This window comes from Oncorhynchus clarkii, chromosome 2, assembly GCF_045791955.1.
Source record: "Oncorhynchus clarkii lewisi isolate Uvic-CL-2024 chromosome 2, UVic_Ocla_1.0, whole genome shotgun sequence".
Lineage (NCBI taxonomy): Eukaryota > Metazoa > Chordata > Actinopteri > Salmoniformes > Salmonidae > Oncorhynchus > Oncorhynchus clarkii.
In genome coordinates this window covers 79,947,534-79,968,389 of record NC_092148.1, presented here as the reverse complement: position 1 = coordinate 79,968,389, position 20,856 = coordinate 79,947,534, and the positions used below count along the sequence as shown (strand labels likewise).

The following is a 20,856-nucleotide window of genomic DNA, read 5'->3' as shown; positions in this document are numbered from 1 at the left end:
ATATATTAATACATTTGTTATGACAACACAATACTAGTGACCTTGTCAAGAGGTTAAGATTTTTTAGAGCCGGCTTCCCAGATGTAGATTAACTCTAGTCCTGGACTAAAAATCATTCTCAATAGAGATCATCTATTGAAAACTATTTTTAGTCCAGGACCAGGCTTAATCTGTGTCTGGGGAACCAACTCTTAGGGTAATGGAGAAGTACTAAAATAATGCTAATAGAAGTAATCTATCTAAACTGGCTGTTTCCTCTCTCTCAGTACAACAAACACCTGTTTGTGAGCATTGGACAGACCAACTACTCGTACAGCGATGCCCTACTGGAGGCTGTGGACATCCGTCAGATCTACGACAAGTTCCCAGAGAAGAAGGGAGGACTGAAGGAGCTCTTTGGAAAGGGCCCTCACAACTCCTTCTTCCTGGTCAAGTTCTGGGTGAGTCTCATGGCACAAGGTCATTAACTGTGAATGGTTGTAAAAGGTGCATTGTCTAGTTTGCTGCTCTATAACGTGTCTTGAATCAAATCCAGGCCGTTATTGTCCACACAATTTGGCTTCACAATACACACATGATTGACATCTAAACAAACAACATTAATGATACATAAACTCAGAAAAAAAGAAACATCCTCTCACTGTCAACTGCGTTTATTTTCAGCAAACCTAACATGTGTAAATATTTATATGAACATAACAAGATTCAACAACTGAGACATGAACTGAACAAGTTCCACAGACATGTGACTAACAGAAATTGAATAATGTGTCCCTGAACAAAGGGGGGGGGGGTCAAAATCAAAAGTAACAGTCAGTATATGTTGTGGCCACCAGCTGCAGGTAGCCTAGTGGTTGGTAGTCTAGTGGTTAGAGTGTTGGGCCAATAACCCGAAAGGTTGCTAGATCGAATCCCCGAGCTGACAAGGTAAAAATCTGTTGTTGTGCCCCTGAACAAGGCAGTTAACCCACTGTTCCTAGTCTGTCATTGTAAATAGGAATTTGTTCTTAACTGCCTTGCCAAGTTAAATAAAAGTTCAATTTAAAAAAGAAAAAGTACTGCAGTGCATCTCCACCTCATAGACTGCACCAGATGTGTCAGTTCTTGCTGTGAGATGTTACCCTACTCTTCCACCAAGGCACCTACAAGTTCCCGGACATTTCTGTGGGGAATGGCCCTAGCCATCACCCTCCGATCCAACAGGTCCCAGACGTGCTCAATGGGATTGAGATCCGGGCTCTTCGCTGGCCATGGCAGAACACTGACATTCCTGTCTTGCAGGAAATCACGCACAGAACAAGCAGTATGGCTGGTGGCATTGTCATGCTTGAGGGTCATGTCAGGATGAGCCTGCAGGAAGGGTACCACATGAGGGAGGAGGATGTCTTCCCTGTAACGCACAGTGTTGAGATTGCCTGCAATGACAACAAGCTCAGTACGATGATGCTGTGACACACCGCACCGAACCATGACGGACCCTCCACCTCCAAATTGATCCCGCTCCAGAGTACAGGCCTCGGTGTACCGCTCATTCCTTCAATGATAAACGTGAATCCGACCATCACCGCTGGTGAGACAAAACCATGACTCGTCAGTGAAGAACACTTTTTGCCAGTCCTGTCTGGTCCAGCGACGGTATGTTTGTGCCCATAGGCGACGTTGTTGCCGGTGATGTCTGGTGAGGACCTGCCTTACAACAGGTCTACAAGCCCTCCGTCCAGCCTCTCTCAGCCTATTGCCGACAGTCTGAGCACTGATGGAGAGATTGTGCATTCCTGGTGTAACTCGGTAGTTGTTGTTGCCATCCTGTACCTGTCCCGCAGGTGTGATGTTCGGATGTACCGATCCTGTGCAGGTGTTGTTACATGTGATCTACCACTGCGAGGACGTTCAGCTGTCTGTCCTGTCTCCCTGTAGCGCTGTCTTAGGCGTCTCACAGTATGGACATTGCAATGTATTGCCCTGGCCACATCTGCAGTCCTCATGCCTCCTTGCAGCATGCCTAAGGCACGTTCAAGCAGATGAGCAGGGACCCTGGGCATCTTCTGGTGTTTTTCAGAGTCAGGAGAAAGGCCTCTTTAGTGTCCTAAGTTTTCATAACTGTGACCTTAATTGCCTACCGTGTGTCTTAACGATCTTCCCACAGGTGCATGTTCATTAATTGTTTATGGTTCATTGAACAAGCATGGGAAACAGTGTTTAAACCCTTTACAATGAAGATCTGGGAAGTTATTTGGATTTTTACGAAATAAGACAGGGTCCTGAAAAAGGGAAGTTTTTTGTTGTTGCTGAGTTTACAGTGCCTTCAGAAAAGATTCACACCGCTTGACTTTTTCCAAATGTTGTTGTTTTACAATTTAAAATGGATAAAATTATTTTATTGTTTTTTGTCATTGGCCTACACAAAATACCCCATAAAATCAAAGTGGAATTATGTTTCTTGAAATTTGTAGAAATATATTAAAAATAAGACATTTCAGCTTTTGAGTAAATTGGTATTCAACCCCTTTGTTATGGTAAGCCTAAATAAGTTCAGGAGTATGCATTTTCATGGACTGTGTGCAATAATAGTGTTTAACATGCTTTTTTAATGACTACCTCATCGCTGTAGCGCACACTTACAATTATCTGTAAGGTCCCTCAACCACAAAGACCAGGTAGGTTTTCCAATGCCTTGCAAAGGTCACATATTGATATATGGGTATAAAAAAAGCAGACACTGTGAATATCCCTTTGAGCATGGTGAAGTTATTAATTACACTTTGGATGGTGTATCAATACACTCAGTCACTACAAAGATAGATGTCCTTCCTAACTCAGGTGCCGGAGACGAAGGAAACCGCGCAGGGATTTCACCACGAGGCCAATGGTGACTTTAAAACAATTACAGAGTTTAATGACTGTGATAGGAGAAAACTGAGGATGGATCAACATCATTGTAGTTACTCAACAATACTAACCTAAATGACAGAGTGAAAAGATGGAAGCTTATTCCAAAACATGCATACTGTTTGCAACAAGGCACTAAAGTAATCCTGCAAAACACTAAAGTAATACTGCAATAGAAGTTGTTTGGGCCAAATCCAATACAACACATTAGTAAGTACCACTCTCCATATTTTCAAGCACATTGTTGGCTACATCATGTTATGGGTATGCTTGTAATAGTTAAGGACTGGGTTGTTATTCAGGATAAAAAACAGAATGGAGCTAAGCACAGGCAAAATTTGAGAGGAAAACCTGTTTGTCTGCTTTCCACCAAACATTGGGAGATTAATTCACCTTTCAGCAGGACAATAATCTAAAACACAAGTCCAAATCTACACTGGAATTAATTACCAAGAAGACAGTTAAAGTTTTTTCTTAAATCTGCTTGAAAATTCCTGAAAATGATTGTCTAGCAATGATCAACAACCAAGCTTTATAAATAATAATGAGCAAACGTTGCAAACTCTAGGTGTGGAAGCTCTTAGAGACTAACCCAGAAAGACTCACAGCTGTAATCCCTGCCAAAGGTGCTTCTACCAAGTATTGACTCAGGGGTGTGAATACTTATATAAATTAGATATTTCTGGATTTCATTTTAAATAAATTTGCAGACATTTCTAAAAACATGTTTTCACTTTGTCATTATGGGGTATTCTGTTTGAATGGGTGACATTTTATATTTAATTCATTTTGTATTCAAGCTGTAGCACAATAAAATGTGAAATAAGTCAAGGGGTATGAATCATTTCTGAAGGTATATGCATCATGAGTGAAATCATGAGTGAAACCAAGCATATGTCATATCAAATCAAATTTGATTTGTCACATGCTTCGTAAACAACAGGTGTAGACTAACAGTGAAATGCTTACTTACGGGCCCTTCCCAACAATAAATCCCTAGGGGCTGATGTGGTAGCATTGAGGCTTTGTTTGAACACCTGCCTACCTCCTGACAGGTGTGAGAGATTGGGGCAAACTAAGGAGATTGCAGCAGCTCCCTACCAATGGAGTCTCTCTCTCTTAGCGCAAATATCAACTGGTGCCATTCTCCACAGCCTTACTTACTACTACATCCTATAGAGTCTATTGGCCAAAATATTTGGTTTCAGAAGCAACATTAAACATGTTAGAACTACAAAGAATTTAATCCTTACCTCTGTTTCCTTCTGTTTGTTACATGCATGCTGGTTCTCTATTTAAGATACACAATAAAATCCCTTTACTTTGTTCAACTCAAACATATTTTCATAATCTACAGTCAACTGATATGTTTTCAAACGGGACCATATTAATTGACGTGCACATTAAAACAATTCAAATGGGAAACGCAAACAAGAGGATGAGTCTCTCTTCAGACATTAGTGAAGAGCCACTGCATCTGAATTTCAAACGTGGACACCCACACTCTAAACAATAGCCCTCCTCTCATCATTATAGGCCTTAATAACACGCTGACTTAATGAAGGAGCTATGTATTTCTTTGTACAAATTATGGTTCTCTCTTTTCTTGACAGGCCTTCCTCTTCAGAGGACTCTTATTACATAGACTCTTATCAGGCTATTTCTAAAGATACAGTACATCCTGTGCCATTCAATATTCCTAAAGCCTATTTTGGTCTCAAAAGATTATTGGACAGCAGTGCTTACTGGTAGATGGCTACTCCACTTATTCTCAGGATACACACATGCCAAATAATATGGTTGCAAGTATTGCCATGAGTCACTAGAGGGCCTCGCTGCCTTAGTATCTTTACATCATGGATCATCAACTAAATTCAGCCACAGGCCGATTTCTTTTTCCTGAGTGGATGGTCAGGGGGCCGTCCACTCAAGTAGACTGCAAATTGACCGCAAGAAGCCCAAACGGATATAATATTTGACTAAAACATGATGACTGTACCTAATAAACAGGTAATTTAGTATATGAGATTGTATACATGTAAGCAAGGTTTGAAACAATTTAGTACTGGGTCGGACCCCCCTTTGCCTCCAGAACACACAGATTTTTTTGGGACATGGAAATGTTTCTCAATTGATATCAAGCAGTGGCGGCTCCTTAGAGGAGGACAGGGAGGACCATCCTCAGTGAATTTCAAAAAAATAAAATAGTGAAACATTAAAAAAGTTCTCCTTTTTAGGTAAAACTATCCTAAATATATTCACATGTCACCAAATAATTGATTAAAACACTGTTTTGCAATGAAGATCTACAGTAGCCTCAACAGCACTCTAGGTATCACCCTGGTGTAGCCAGAGGACAGCTAGTTTCCATCCTCCTTTGGGTTAATGGACTTCAATACAAAACCTAGGAGGCGTATGGTTCTCAGCCCCTTCCATAGACTTACACAGTAATTATTACAACTTCCAGAGGAAGTCCTCCAACCTATCAGAGCTCTTGTAGCATGAACTGACATGTCCACCCAATCAAAGGATCAGAGAATGAAAGCATAAACTACAGCTAGGTTATGGTCACAGACATCTGATGTGTTGTGCACTGAAGTCTATAAGTGAAGGGAAAAGGTGAGAGGAAGAGAGCATGTAGATGCGAGAAGGAATTATTTAACGAGCAAAAGGATCATGCTGTTTGTATGTGGCTGCTCTGAAAGTGAACTGTGTTTGCCTGTGATCGAGAGCGTATTCATTCCCGTTTTGTTTGCAAATGAGTGGAGTAGCCATCAACACAATCGGTGGGATAAACATACCTGAATTTGTCCAATAGAAACTCTCGTTTGCAACTGTTGGACTAATGATTACACCCTAGATTAGCTAGATGCAGGCAAGAGTGTGCAAGCTGGTATTGAATGTGTCACTGTCTGTCACCTTGATTAGTCTAATATTTCTCTCACGTTGTAAACTTTCATTCATAAACTAGGTTGTGGCAACCTCATGATGGGTATAGGGAAAATGTGAGTATCATGTATTATCTAAAACCTATTGATGTTACATTAAGCTAAGTGAATGGAATATGAATGACAGTCATCCAATATGCTTTAATAGAAATAAGGCAATGCTCATAATAAATTATTGTCCTCCCTCATCTTAAACGTTACCGACCGCCACTGGTATCAAAGGACCTGAAGTGTGCCAGGAAAACATTCCCCACACCATTACAGCACCACCACCAGCCTGTACCATTGACACCAGGCAGGATGGGGCCATGGACTCATGTTGCTTACGTCAAATCCTGACTCTGCCATCACATGACGCAAGAGGAACCAGGATTTGTCGGACCAGGCGATGTTTGTCCACTCCTCAATTGTCCAGTGTTGGTGATGGCGTGCCCACTGGAGCCACTTCTTCTTGTTTTTAGCTGATAGGAGTGGAACCCGGTGTGGTCGCTTCAATAGCCCATCTGTGACAACGACCAACGAGTTGTGTGCACCGTGATGCCGTACTGCACACCACTGTTGTACTGCACTGTTATTTGCCTATTTATGGGCCGCCTGTTAGCTTGCACAATTCTTGCCATTCTCCTTCGACCTCTCATCGAGTCTTTGACCTCAGGACTGCCGCTGACTGGATGTTTTTATTTGTCGCACCATTCTCGGTAAACCCTAGGCACTGTTATGCGTGAAAAGTCCAGGAGGCCGGACGTTTCTGAGATACTAGAACCGGCGTGCCTGGCATCGATGCTCATACCATGCACTATCTATGTGTGGGAATACTTTGGAACAGATTTGTTTTTACAGTTATGATTTTAAATGTAGTTTTTTTGCACAGAAAACTTGGGGGGGCCAAATAAAATCACCAGCCAGTTGGATAACCCAGCTGTACAGCCAAGTTATATTAGTCCTCTTGAGACTTAAAGAAAATCTATTTTCCTTTAAACATTTGTATATGTTTTGTAGTAAACATTTAACTCATTGCTTTGCTGGTGTTAGTCAACATTTGTTTGACTATGTAGTTTACCCTCTATATGACTTGCCTAGTTAAATAAAATAAAGGTAAAATAATTTTTCAAATACATGTTGTGTTGTCCTGATGCAGGCTGACCTGAATTGTAACATCCAGGATGACTCTGGGGCCTTCTACGGTGTGAGCAGCCAGTATGAGAGCTCTGAGAACATGACCATCACGTGCTCTACCAAGGTGTGCTCCTTCGGCAAGCAGGTGGTCGAGAAGGTCGAGGTGAGTCCTAGGGCTCTATTCAGTCTGTAAAGCTGAAGCATTACAGTTTACGTGATAGAAATGTAAAGGTAACTTCTGATTGAGATGACATATGCAGCGTTTACCCTGAATAAAGTCTCCACTAAAGTGGGAACATTGCCTTTACATATCAATAACGCTGAAGATCCACGTTATAGCTTGATTGAAATTTAAAGGGTATGTTCCACGTTTGCGGGTAAACGCTGCATATGTCGGCTCAATTGGAAATGACCTTTCAATTTGAACGTGTATCTTCTGTGATACGAAGTGAATCCAGCTCTTTGTCCTACACGCACACACACCACTGTGTGCTTGGTGGAGAAGCAACTATTAAAAATTACACGACTCATATTCCTTACCTACTTTTATGCTTGTGTTTCTCACAATTGCTGTGTTGTACCTCCTATTTGATCGTGGTGGACATTGTTCCCTCCACTTAGTATTCTTGTGAAGAGCTGTACTCTGTGATCTCTCTCCCCCTCCCCCTCAGACGGAATATGCCTGCTTCGAGAATGGACGCTTTGTCTACAGGATAAGCCGCTCCCCCATGTGTGAATACATGATCAACTTTATCCACAAACTCAAACACCTGCCTGAGAAGTACATGATGAACAGTGTCCTAGAGAACTTCACTATCCTATTGGTAAGGATAGCCTGTTCAGTCAGTGTGCTTGTATACTAGTGTTTGTGTCTGTGTGTCTCACACTGCATTTATCTTGTGCTTCAGGTGGTGACTAACAGAGAAACACAGGAGACGATGCTGTGCATGGCGTGTGTGTTTGAGGTGTCGAACAGCGACCATGGAGCTCAACATCACATCTACCGGCTAGTCAAGGAATAAGAGACTGATTCAGTAGAAACGTGCTGGGACAAACTATCACCGATCTACCTGAAGGACAGCTTCTGAAGAATGGAGGGAAGACATTGAAGGACGAATTCTTAGTAATTGACAGAGATACATCGCTGTTGTGATTGGTTGGTTGTGAGAGTGACATGAGGCAACCCGCCCAGTGAAACACACCTTCAGAAAGACAACCTTATGGAAAGTGGCTGTGCCTCTACACAAATCCCACCCACAATGTCCTTGGGTTACATTGGGGTGAAGTTTCTAATGGATAATATCATTATATTTGTATTTCGTATGTATATTTGTATGAGTGCAGCTGTCAATTTGTGGTACAGTTGTGTGGTGTCATTTTTCCAGACTTCATATCATATCTATAGTGTACATATGAAAGGGCATTGTGTAACATAGGAAGATGTACTGTGGATTACATTTGGAAGCTATCTGTTTTCTGCATTTTATACTGTAGTCATCACAATTATGAACCAATACAGATCTAAGCCTTTCTTAATTGGATAAATATAAAACATTATACAGTTACTACATACAGTGCCTTCGGAAAGTATTCAGACCTGTTGACTTTTTCCTCATTTTGTTACTTTAATCAATTTTAGAATAAGGCTGTAAAGTGTTTTTTCTCATCCATCTACACACAATACACCATAATGACAAAGCAAAAACAGGTTTTTAGAAATTGTTGCTAATTTCTAAAAATATTTTCAGGTCTCCGGAGATGTTCGATCAGGTTCAAGTCCGTGCTCTGGCTGGGCCACTCAAGGACATTCAGAGACTTGTCCCGAAGCCACTCCTGTGTTGTCTTGGCTGTGTGCTTAGGGTCATTGTCCTGCTGGAAGCTGAACCTTCACCCCAGTCTGAGGTCCTGAGCACTCTGGAGCTGGTTTTCATCAAGGATCTCTCTATACTTTGCTCCGTTCATCTTTCCCTCAAACCTGACTAGTCTCCCAGTTCCTGCCTCTGAAAAACATTCCCACAGCATGACGCTGCAACCACCATGCTTCACCTCCAGGTTTCCTCCAGACAGGTTTCCTCTTGACATTCAGGCCAAAGGGTTCAATCTTGGTTTCATCAGTCCAGATAATCTTGTTTCTCATGGTCTGAGAGTCTTTAGGTGCCTTTTGGCAAACTCCAAGCGGGCTGTCATGTGCCTTTTACTGAGGAGTGGCTTCCATCTGGCCACTCTACCATAAAGGCCTGATTGGTGGAAGGATACAGAGATGTTTGCCCTTCTGGAAGGTTCTCCCATCTCTACAGAGTAGCTCTGTCAGAGTGACCATCGGGGTCTTGGTCACCTCCCTGACCAAGGTCCTTCTCCCCCGATTGCTCAGTTTGGCTGGGCGGCCAGCTCTAGGAAGAGTCTTGGTGGTTCCAAACGTCTTCCATTTAAGAATGATGGAGGCCACTGTGTTTGTGGACATCTTCAATGCTGCAGACATTTTTTTTAGTACCCTTCCCCAGATCTGTGCATCGACACAATCCTGTCTCAGAGCTCTACGGACAATACCTTCGACCTCGTGGCTTGGTTTTTACTGTGACATGCACTGTCAATTGTGGGATCGTATATAGACAAGTGTGTGTCTTTCCAAATCATGTCCAATCAATTGAATTTACCGCAGGTGGACTGAAAAATCATCAAGAAATCAATGGAAACAGGATGCATCTGAGCTCAATTTCGAGGCTCATAGCAAAGGGTCTGAATACTTTTGTAAATAAGGTATTTCTGTTTTTAATAAATTTGCAAAAATGTCAAACCTGTTTTTGCCTATTCATTATCAGGTATTGTGTGTAGATTTCTGAGGAATTTTTTTCATTTAATCAATTTTCGAATAAGGCTCAAATGTAACAAAATCTGGAAAAAGTCAAGGGGTCTGAATACTTTCCGAATGAACATCACTATCACAAATATTTTCCAAAGAAAAAAGGTTTTACATTTGGGATAACATAGCAAATGCTAAACTACTGTATGATGAAGACAGGTTACAGTTACAATTCCAGGGACATTGAGAGTATAAATAAGATTCAGGTACCACTTTGCATCATATCCCCTGTGCCCAACTAAAGAGAAAAAGCACTGATGACACTAAAGCAAGACAATGCATGGCAGAGACCAGAGATTCCTCCTAAATGATATTTTCTCTAAGCTGCTACGGTTTTACCCCGTATGACAATGAAGCAAAGAATTCACATATTGAAAATGAAAGCACTGTACTACCATAGTTCCCCGTCCCAAAGCACTTAGTTCCTCTGTATGGTTATGTGGGGTAGAGTCAAACTTTACTTCTCAGTGACTGAGGAACACAGTAGTTAAAACACTCCCACACATTAATCTTTGGGTGTTCTTGGTTCTGGATGCTATTCAGCCTTATTTTGCCCGTCAATCTGTGGCCTACACTAAAGCTGGACTTGTTATTAATGGAACTGCCACGTCTGTTTGCAATATAACAACAACAAAGAAGGTACTGCAAACAACTATGCCCCCCCCCCCCACCACCACATCATTGCACACGCGATAGAACAGCAGAATATGTACTGTAAAGAAATGTTTTGCAGGATGTGTGACGTTCCTCACCTCCACTTTGTCAGCAAAACAAAAACAATAACGTCCGTGGGGTGGACAGTGGCGCTGTTTCCCCTACTGCGGATTGCATCTTTAACCTTGGCGGTAGGGAATGGCATCCTTACAGATACTATAACTACCACGAAATGTGAGCTCTTTCCTAAGCTGGAGGACAGCCCTGTTATTCTCATACATCCCAGTGTTGCATGTACAGTGCCTTAGTAACTTTTCCCCAATGGCATCTGGTTTGCTTGGATGGAAATGCATAACATTAGTGATGTTTCATGTTGGTCATTATAGATACACAACTGTCAGTTTTACATGTACACATTTCATCCTGTTTTTACAAAATAATGATGCTAAGTTATACATTGATTATTACAATAAACAAGTTTCATGTGTAATAGCAGTAATAACTTTGCCTTGTCTATCAAAAACCAAAAATCTGGAGACATGTCAGGTGTGCATTTGTCGCCTGCACTATTATAAAGTGCCTTTGGTTATGACTTTACATATTAGAAAAGGTTTAAAAGAAGCAAAACCAAAAAGTTAAAGAAATGGCGGACGAGATCACCAGAATGCCTTTATCAATATCTTTCTCTGTAGAACTGTATTCATTACCACAACAATTAGACTATTTGGGAAAAGATAGTACCCTTAGATGCATGTTCAGTCTTTTCAATAGTTATGGGTCAAAAGATCCCTCTGCGAAGGTTCATTTGATATCACTGTCACAGTAAATCAACTGTTATCATACCATATGCACACTAACATTACAGTCCATAAAACATAATGCAGTATACGTGTATGTTAGTGTTGCTGAAGACAAATGGATCAGGCAGGGTTCATGTCATGTTAAGAAGACCTTTGACCTGTGTTCTAATTTATTAATAATTGGGACTAGATTATGGTGTGAGAAACACAGACCACCACTACAGTAGTTTCTGTTTGAATGTGTTCTATGTAGGCTATACTTACAATGCTTTCGTGATGACTCCAGTTTAACCAGAGTCAAGCCTGTTCGTTTCGCTGTTGGGCTCCCAGTATGTCAGTCCTGTCAACCAAAAGATACGTTTTTGGAAAATATAGTTATTTTAAAATGGAGTCTTTTTTTTACACAAACGTCAGCAGCTAAGATCTGGGTTGTGTGTTATTTGTCTGTAGGTACTGGTACCTTTTTGTCATTTTTTTTTTTTTTTCAAAACAGGCTTTAATTTTTCTCAAGTTTGGATGGCAACCTCAGAACATTGTGTGCAGAGAATTGTTAAAGGTTATTTGTATAAAGAGACAAGAATATGGAAAAAGACTGTGTTTTTACTGTACTGGGTCTGGTCTTTGCTTTGTAAGTTTTTCTTCATTGCTAAAATGTTAGATATTTTATAGCTTTCTAGAAATGTTGTATGCATATTATATCAAATTAAAATACATATTTAATTCTGTTTCTGAATGATAATGAATGATAATTTCTCACAAACGTCAATTAACGTCTCTGAAATGATTTTAGTATTACTTATTTTGCTGGAACATACAATGCTCCTAATGCACAACAGGGGGAGCTCTATGCAAAATAATCGGGCTTGGCAACCTGTGATAATGTTGACCTATTCACACACATGAGAATAAATAGTAACTCCACTTTTTTTTCTTGATCTTCGAAATGGCAATCCTCTTTCAATACAGCTAGCTCCTGGCTATGTTGATGTTGGAGAATACCCTGCCTGACATGATTATAACCTCCAGCCTGGGGTTTTATGTAGTGTTTCATCAACAAACTTGGCCTGTCATCAGCTGTCAGGATCACAGGAGGATAAACCGACCGGGACCAATGACGAGCTGTGATTCTGGCCAGGGCTGTAGGGAATTAACATATACACACCCAGACAACTAAAGACCTCTGCAATAACCACAGACAAATCCTTGTTTTATGAAAATATGTTTTTCGTTCATATGTCTTTGCGGGAAGTGGTTTGGTTGGGGTGTTATAGAGGGCAGAGATAAATTATCTTTTGAGCAGCTCCATTCATATTTTTTAAATGTATTTTGCTTGCTTGCTTTGTTGTTTCTGCAGAAGACCAGATCAGAAGTCTTCGAGATGTGAAATAATGGAGTGAAACAAGGGGGAACCAGACTAACTCGTCTTTATGTGTATCAACATAAACTAATAAAAGGCCTTGTAGATGAATAAGCTTGAGACATCAGAATACTTATATAGTTTAACTTGACAATTTCACTTGATTCATTTAATGACATATATAACAATCACTTTAAAATGTGTCCACTTTTAATCTTTCACATGAGATTGATGGTAGTTTTGACCAAAGTACAGTAGGCAAACTGGTGCGTAAAATTCGCACCAAGTGGGTGGGTAATGTTACATTCAAAATCTTCTGATCAACTAAGAGTGGAGAGAGTCCCATTGGGAGCGGAGGGCGTATACTTTAGTGTTTGCATAGAAATGTACCCACAGCAGTGCATACCAACCGAAAGGAAGGATGCCCGTTCCTCCTCTGCATACAGTGTTCCAAAAGGAAGTCTGATAATGTGATCCCCAGCAGAACAACTTCACAGCGTGACTCACTCAGTCTGCCACGGGAATAGTCCAACTGGAGGAAAGTACTGCGCTTATTACTTCATGATGATGACATGCTTACATGAGAATAAGGACAGCTCCAAATGAAGGTGTGTGTCACTTTTCTCTCTACAACTGAAAAGTGGAACCGAGGAGTCGAAAGGAGAGCAGAAACTGTAATCAGCAATTGGGTTAAAGGTTTTTCCTAGTATGGAGCAGAAAGAATGCAAGGTATCAGTATGGGTCTGCCGGGAGGAGAAACTGGTCTCCGGGCTGTCCAAGCGCACCACCTGCTCCGATGTTGTCAAAGTTCTACTGGAGGACCAAAACTTGAAGCAAGGTGCGTCAGCGGTGATGCTATCTGGGACCCCCCAGTCTTACTGCATAGCGGAGAAATGGAGAGGCTTTGAGAGGATTTTACCCAATAAAACCAAAATCCTGCGTCTCTGGAGTGCCTGGGGAGATGAGCAGGAAAATGTGAGGTTTGTGTTGGTGAAGAATGAGGCATCGTTACCGAACAACGGACCCAGGAGTGCCGAGGCGCGGGTTGTTCAGAGCAAAGATAGTCCGTGCGTGTTCAAGGAAGCAGCCAAGACCACAATGGCTTTCTCACAAGAAAAGCAGCGGAGGATTGTTAGAAAAGCTTTTAGAAAGTTGGACAAAATTAACAAAAAGAAAGAGGAGACTGTTCCTAAGGATACATCCTCAGTGGAGAAAGTGGAAACGTTGGTGCACTTGGTTATATCGCAAGATCACACCATCCGCCAGCAGATCAAAAGGATCAAAGAATTAGATATGGCTATAGAGAGGTATGAGGCAAAAGTGCATTTTGACAGAATTAAGAAACATGGTATCAATTATGTGCAGGACACATACATGGTGGAGTCAAGCGCGAAGGCTGATCCAACAGAGAGCGTGCCATGTTCAGCGGAGGCTATCGCACAGTTTGAGGAGTACGCGCTCTGTTGCGAGGTGGTCCTGCGACTTCAGGAGGAGTTGACAGAACGCGAAGCTCTCATGGACATCATCACAGGTGAGATTCAGGAGGAGCTGAACCAAAGGTGGATGAAAAGACGGCAAGATGAGCTGTCGGGCAAAGATACCGATAGTATTGGGGAGTCTGTCGACATCCCCGTGTCTGCAATGGCTCCAAAGGCAGGCGTCGCTGCTCAAGAGACAACTGTGGACAGTTTATCAGAGAATGACTTGGTTTTAGAGGAGGAGAGAGTCAAAATACAGCTGGATACTAGTTTATATATTGGTCTTCGTTTGAACACGGATTTAGAGACTATTAAGGGTGATTTGGACTTAAGCCAGGAGCTGTGGGACGCAAAAGAAAAAGAACTAACGGATTTGCTCGCAAAAATGGACTCTATGGATTTAAATAACGAGAAGTTACCCGATGGTTACAAAGAACCCTCTGGTGTCACTGAGACTGAAATGTTGCCTTCCTTGGAGAAGAGCAGTGGGTGGGTGGAGCAGGCCAGAGGTCTCTCCAAGACCAGCCACACGAACGATGAGGACTCAGACACGGGGCTGAGCTCCATGCATAGCCAGGACTCTGACAACACACCTGTTTGTGAATCACTAGTGTAAGTCTTTATTGAGCTGTTGAAAATATGCAACGCCAACTCAGGGACAGTGACATTCTCCACACTAAACAACATGTTTCTCCTTTTCCTCCAAAAGGCATAAGCATGGACACTTAACATCTATAAGGCGTCAGGTAGCCTAGCAGTTAAGAGCATCTGACCTAAAGGTTGCTGGTTCGAATCCCTGACCTGACTAGGTGAAACATATGTATATGTGCCCTTGAGCAAGTTGCTCTGGATAACAGCGTCTGCTAAATGACTAAAATGTAAATAGTATAAACAAGCAATATATCATATATCATATGTCAATTGTGCTGAAATCCTAACAAAAGTTATGGAAAATTGATATAGCTTGCTCTGCTGTTTCTGTGTGTCACAAGTATTAGAAATAGGGAAAACAACAACTGCATTGAACTGATAAGACGCACATGACTATGGCCATTCAGCTATAAACATACAGGTTACTGTGGAAATAAAGTATTACAACATATATGATCTGTTTGATTTAGTACTGCCAAGATGTAGCATTTCCCAGATGGTAACTTCTAGAAATATCAAAGGACATTATCAATGAACAAAACCTCTCTCTTGAGAATGTTGTTGATGCATTAATAACAGTTCATGTTGAGAGAATACAAGATTAAAGCCAGTCTGCTGATGCAAATTCAGACCAGCTGTCACCTGATCCAGTGATTGTTTAATTCATCCATGTAGTCGATCCTCACTTTCTCTCCGGTTTCTTGGCAACATGATGGTCATGCCCTATTGGGGGCAATGCCCTATTCAGTTACAGTACAATTTGCTGTGCCAATCAACCTCATGGATTGGTTGTTCTCACCATGGTTTATGTCAGGACAACCATTTGAGAGCTCTATTTGGTTTATCAGGACAAGTAATAGTATATATGGATCCTGGGAAAGCTGAGACATCCCAAAGTCAATGCAGTGGTTATGCACTGCCATACTCAGACTGTGGTTCTACAAATTGAGGAGGAGAGAGAAACATAGCATGCAGAATCAGTTTCTGTTTATACAACCCCGTCTGCTTCTGTGTCTGGGCGTCGTGCTGTTGTTGTGTTGTTGTGCCCACTGTGCGCTCACTGTGCTGTGTTTGGCACGGGGCGGCAGGGCCAGAGAGCAGCTGCCTAGCCCTGCTCCCTCTGCTGAAAACAGTGGCTTTACATAAGTCAGGGAGGAAGGCTGGGTCAGGCTTCATGTGCTACTGTGTGGGATGGACTGGGACTGTTTGAGAAGGGATGTGTGTGTTTCAGATCTGGAGGATTCGAGTCCCCAACAGCTCAGTGCCACACTAACGCTGTGTTAGTTTTCTATACTGCTGAGATTATTTTGGCCTTATGTTTGAAATTGATCACACAGAGGTGTACAGTATGTGGCCAGACAGACACAGACAGATCAGTGGTACACCAGCACCTGCTCTGATCCCACCAGATGACAGAGAGGCAGGATGGGGGTAGATAACGCTTCATTCAGCAAGATTGAATGGAAATGTTTCAAACAGACAAACAAACAAGAGCATAAATTCCTGTGTCCATGAAATAGAGCGGCAGTGTGTTTGGATTGGACACCAGAGAGGAACATCTGGTCAGCGGTGTGTGTGTGGTGTGTGTGGTGTGTGTGTGTAGAGGAGAAGCCAACAGAGAGAAACACCAGATAGTCACAGGCAGCTGCTGTCTTGGATGGCACAGCTACTTCTTCTCTCTGAAACTGTGTTTATGCTGTGTAGGCTTTGTAGCTGTGTTGGGTAGATAAGGCGATTTAACTGTTTAAGCACTCTGGTAACAGTCAACCTTGAAACACAACCTTGTTGCATTGTCCTCAGCCATTTTACAGCCATTTTACCTCAAACGTATCCATACACTGTACCATACCCACTTCACTTTAAAAACAACTTGGCCACACCCTTACCATAAATAGCATGATTTAACTCTAAACTTTAAAAATAAAACGTAGGCGTAACCATCTGTTCCAGGGATTTCCTGTACCATTTCTGTTGCGTTTGTATGATAACGCTATCAGGCTGGTGTTATCATAATGGAGTTGCATAATGCAGACATACTGTAAGGTTAAAAGACTGACCTTTCAGAGAGACCTCCTGTACCCTTCAACCCCCACCATTCCACTCATGCAATGCCCCCTTAGTAATAAATGAGACCCTGCCCTGGCGATGTTCTCATGGGTCATCAACCTCATCATTCATAAACCCAGGTAATGAACTGTATCGCCAGGAGACAGCAAATCTATAAATAGTTACAGAGCAGCAACCTGTAAGACCGGAATCATTCTTACGCCAGCTGAATTAAGACCGGCCCTCTAAAACATTAAGGGGCCAATCGTAACTTCCACTTAAGTAGAATTTTCATTTAACATCCCATTGACATCGCTGAATAACTACGTGGAAACCTACTGCACATCTGGCCAGTCGGTTACGATTCACCCCAAAGAGATCATCAATATGTATATATAATCAAATTTAAGAGACTTTGGTGATATTGAAATACATGCTACATATGCATAGTACAATACCACTCGCATGAGATGAAGCAGGCTCATTATGTGTTTGCTGGAATGAGCCCAGCAGTTAATATCCATATGGGATCTAATAAACCCTCTCTTCATCTGGTGGCTGACTTTAGGAAATACTGACATCAAAACAATCTGGATGAGCGGGGGGCAATAAAACCAAACCAGGAGTGAGTCAGAACATAACATAACACACCTCAAGGTGCCAACTGACAACCACTCTCACCCCCATACAGACCGTTGGAGGAGGATACATGGACCAGACAGGCTAGTATGGGATTATTCTACACTGGAGCTAATTGTTCCACAAGCGGCATGTCAGATGGAGGGAGGGCTGACCCTCTAGTCATTCTGAAACCTGGGGCATGTTCAGCAGGGCACAACATTGAGGAGCATCAGATAGAAATATATTTAGCAGAACATGCCTCTCTAACATGTAGAATAAGGAATCTTGTTGGCTCTGCTCATGTAATTTCTATCTGAAACATTTAACAATGTTTTCCTACTGAATGTGGCGCTGAAAGAGTGATAGAAAGAGACAGAGGTCCTGTCAGAGCTCCTACTGTAGCTAAGTGCCTAATAAACTTGATGAGCCTGTCTGCTCTGCTCTGTTCTGTTCATCTGTCAATCTAGCTGGATGAACATGGAACATGAAGACTAGGGTGTGGCCTTGTCTGAATCGTTGATGACATCAACTCAGCCTGGCTGTTTGGTGCCATGTAAGAGAGAGTAATTACTCAGACACAGTCCCCGTCATAACTCACAGACACAGTCCTCTCACAGTGCTTGTCATAACTCTCAACTCGAGGAGCCACTCAGCCATATTGATTTATAGGAAGGGGTATGGTTGGGTTAATTCCTCCTGCTCCTAGTTTTGAAACCAAAGCAGCTTAATGTTGTTGTTCTAACACGCAGGCCCAATAGGACCGATTAATGCCATGTTAGAGTTAGGCGACAAACATGGGAATACACTGAGTGTACAAAACATTAAGAACACCTGCTCTTTCCATGACAGATTGACCAGGTGAATCCAGGTGAAAGCTATGATCCCTTATTGACGTCACTTGTTAAATCAGTTTAGATGAAGGGGATGAGACAGTTCAAAGAAGGATTTTTAAGCCTTGAGACAATTGAGACATGGATTGTGATAGTGTCCCATTCAGAGGGTTAATCGGCAAGACAAAAGATTTAAGTGTCTTTGAACGGGGTATGATAGTAGGTGCCAGGTGGATCGGTTTGTGTCAAGAACTGCAACGCTGCAGTTTTTTTCATGCTCAGCAGTTTCCCGTGTGTATCAAGAATGGTCCACCACCCAAAGGCCATCCAGACAACTTGACAACTGTGGGAAGCTTTGGACACTCAGTGTAGATGACACTGATTTGCATGGTTTAGCACAGCACAGAATGCAACCACAACCATTCCTCTCGTAATGTCTGTGAACCCAAATTCTCCAACATCTCCCTGTAACCTAACCTTGGCGGTGCTGTGCTGTGATTTCGGCTGCATAGGACTGGGAAACACACAGCTGCAGGCAAACAGGCGTCCAGCTAGTTGGAAAGGCTGGCTAGATTAAACATTTACCATAGTAAATACATTCAGCAGGCTTCCTTGATCTCATGCTCCACAGGCCTGTCAAAGACGAAACATACCTGTGTGTGTCAACCCCTTTTAATGACTCACACAGCACAGGACACGGTGTCCCTCTACATACCTGTGTGTGTGTGTGTGTGTGACACGTGTACACGTCCCTTCCAACACTTCCCTGGCATAACATACTCGTGCACTGAACTAGAAGAAAAAAAATCAAACATGTTACATTGCAATAACACAACCATGCATTGGCAAAACAAGGTCATGTTTGGTGGGCCAGCCATTAGCTAGGTCCTGCTTTTATGATATATATTACCAACAGTCATATGCTCGAGTCCTACTACTTCCAATATTCCCATGCAGCATTCAGAGCTATCGGTGTGAACAGGTTGGAGCTGGCATATGTTATGTTGTCTGTCAGTAGGAAAGAGTGAAGTAAAGAACAGGTTCACAGCATTTAAACAGGTTCTCACAGGAGCCAGTCACGACACACACGCTGAACAGGGAGTTATGTTAGTGCTACGCAACAACACTCATCCATTATGCAAGTCATACATTTGGGCCCTCTAATGTTACCCTCTGAACAACACAGCGCCTAACAGGCATGGTGCAAAGAAATCACCATGACCATTTATAACAACGCTCCTGACCAGAAGAGCTAATTATCAAAACCAGCAGTTGACGATTTGTTTGTTTATAATTTTGCACTTCACGATCATCATTATTTAAATTTAGTGGTACAGGTGCAGGATCTTAATTTGATCACTCTTTTGGTGCTGACAATTTTCCTGCACTTCAGGACATGCAGATGAGCTTCGTGATTTACATACATTTACTGAAAACCCACGGTTATATTAACAGTATTGCACTCCTCAAGTAGCCTACTTTCAGCCAAATAGCCTAACCATCGATCAAGCAACATTATAGACTAAACATTCAAATCCTGTTGCAGCAGGATTATTTTGCTGTGACAAGATGTCAAATGAAGATCCTATAACTGTATATAAAAACCTCACAGTACAATAAGTTAGAATAACTGCAGTCCAGTCTATGTTTTCATTGGTGGTTATATGGATGAGAAAGCTACAGTACTGTAGGTCCTCCTTACTGTGTGGACACACAGGGAAGGTCAGAAGGAATAATGTCTTGAACTCCTTTTAATGAATTATTGGTTCGGTTAATGACAATGATTATTAAATTGGAAATCAACAAGAGTATAGCTTCTCTATGAAGGGTGAAACAGCAGGAAGATGACTAATGGCAAGTGCATATCTTGCATCTGTCAGGGTTTCCACATATAGTGACATCGTTATTAGTTGAAAAACATGAACATTTAGTAGTTGATTTGTACGCAATTCTTGTTCTTGGAGATAAACGTGAACGTTTTTTTCAAAAATTGTTTTTCTAGATGAGTATAACCTGTGTGTCAGGTCTGTTCAGTTTAGAAGTGGCATATGTTCATTTTGATTCTAGTCCAACTCATCCCAAAAGATGAATGCCAGGAAGCAGGCGGCACCTTTCCCTTTCCTGCTCACTTCCCAGTACAGTAGGGTTAGGGGTGTGTGTGCGTGGGCAACATTTTGACATGAGTAAAAACTGAAGCTCTCTCACCTCTGTGTAATTAGGTCATTTGTGTGCTCTCCCATGTAAGATTAGGTACTATCAAAATATGTTTTCATTAATGTATAAAGATTGAATCATGGGCACGTCAAAGACAACAAAGAATTTAGAAACTCCTAAAATGATTGCAGTGAACCTGGACTAGAGGTGAGAGAAACCGTGTGCTGTCAATAATTCAACCCTGTGTGCCTCCTCCTCCTCATGCAGATGTTAATGCGTCTTTAACAAGAGCTGACAGAGCTTATCTCCCAGAACAACTGGAAGACAAATTGCATCCTGTGTGTGGATGTACCTGCCTAAAAGGTATCTGTTCTATCCATGAGGTTGAGTGGACACATAAGGATTTAAGTATAGTAGAAACCAAAACACAGCATACAAGACTGGATTAGGAG

The 20,856-nt window shown here is 41.9% G+C and overlaps 2 protein-coding genes across 3 annotated transcripts in view; both read left to right on the top strand.

The window, feature by feature from the left end:
• LOC139374688 (TEA domain family member 1a) overlaps positions 1–11,990 on the top strand; it is a 103,898-nt gene extending 91,908 nt beyond the window's left edge. Inside the window, exons 10-13 of one of the 2 annotated variants that reach the window (XM_071115766.1) lie at positions 267–440; positions 6,976–7,116; positions 7,625–7,777; positions 7,862–11,990. In XM_071115766.1, coding sequence (XP_070971867.1) covers positions 267–440; positions 6,976–7,116; positions 7,625–7,777; positions 7,862–7,975 — 582 coding nt within the window. In that variant the 3' untranslated portion in view covers positions 7,976–11,990. The remainder of the gene's footprint in view (positions 1–266; positions 441–6,975; positions 7,117–7,624; positions 7,778–7,861) is intronic. The other variant, XM_071115758.1, reaches the window with a different exon arrangement.
• Positions 11,991–13,258: 1,268 nt separating this feature from the next.
• On the top strand, positions 13,259–14,813 carry LOC139374682 (Ras association domain family member 10a). The gene has a single exon (XM_071115745.1). It carries the CDS (start codon positions 13,333–13,335, stop codon positions 14,716–14,718), a length of 1,386 nt encoding a protein of 461 aa, XP_070971846.1. The 5' UTR covers positions 13,259–13,332; the 3' UTR covers positions 14,719–14,813.
• Positions 14,814–20,856: the final 6,043 nt, after the last annotated feature.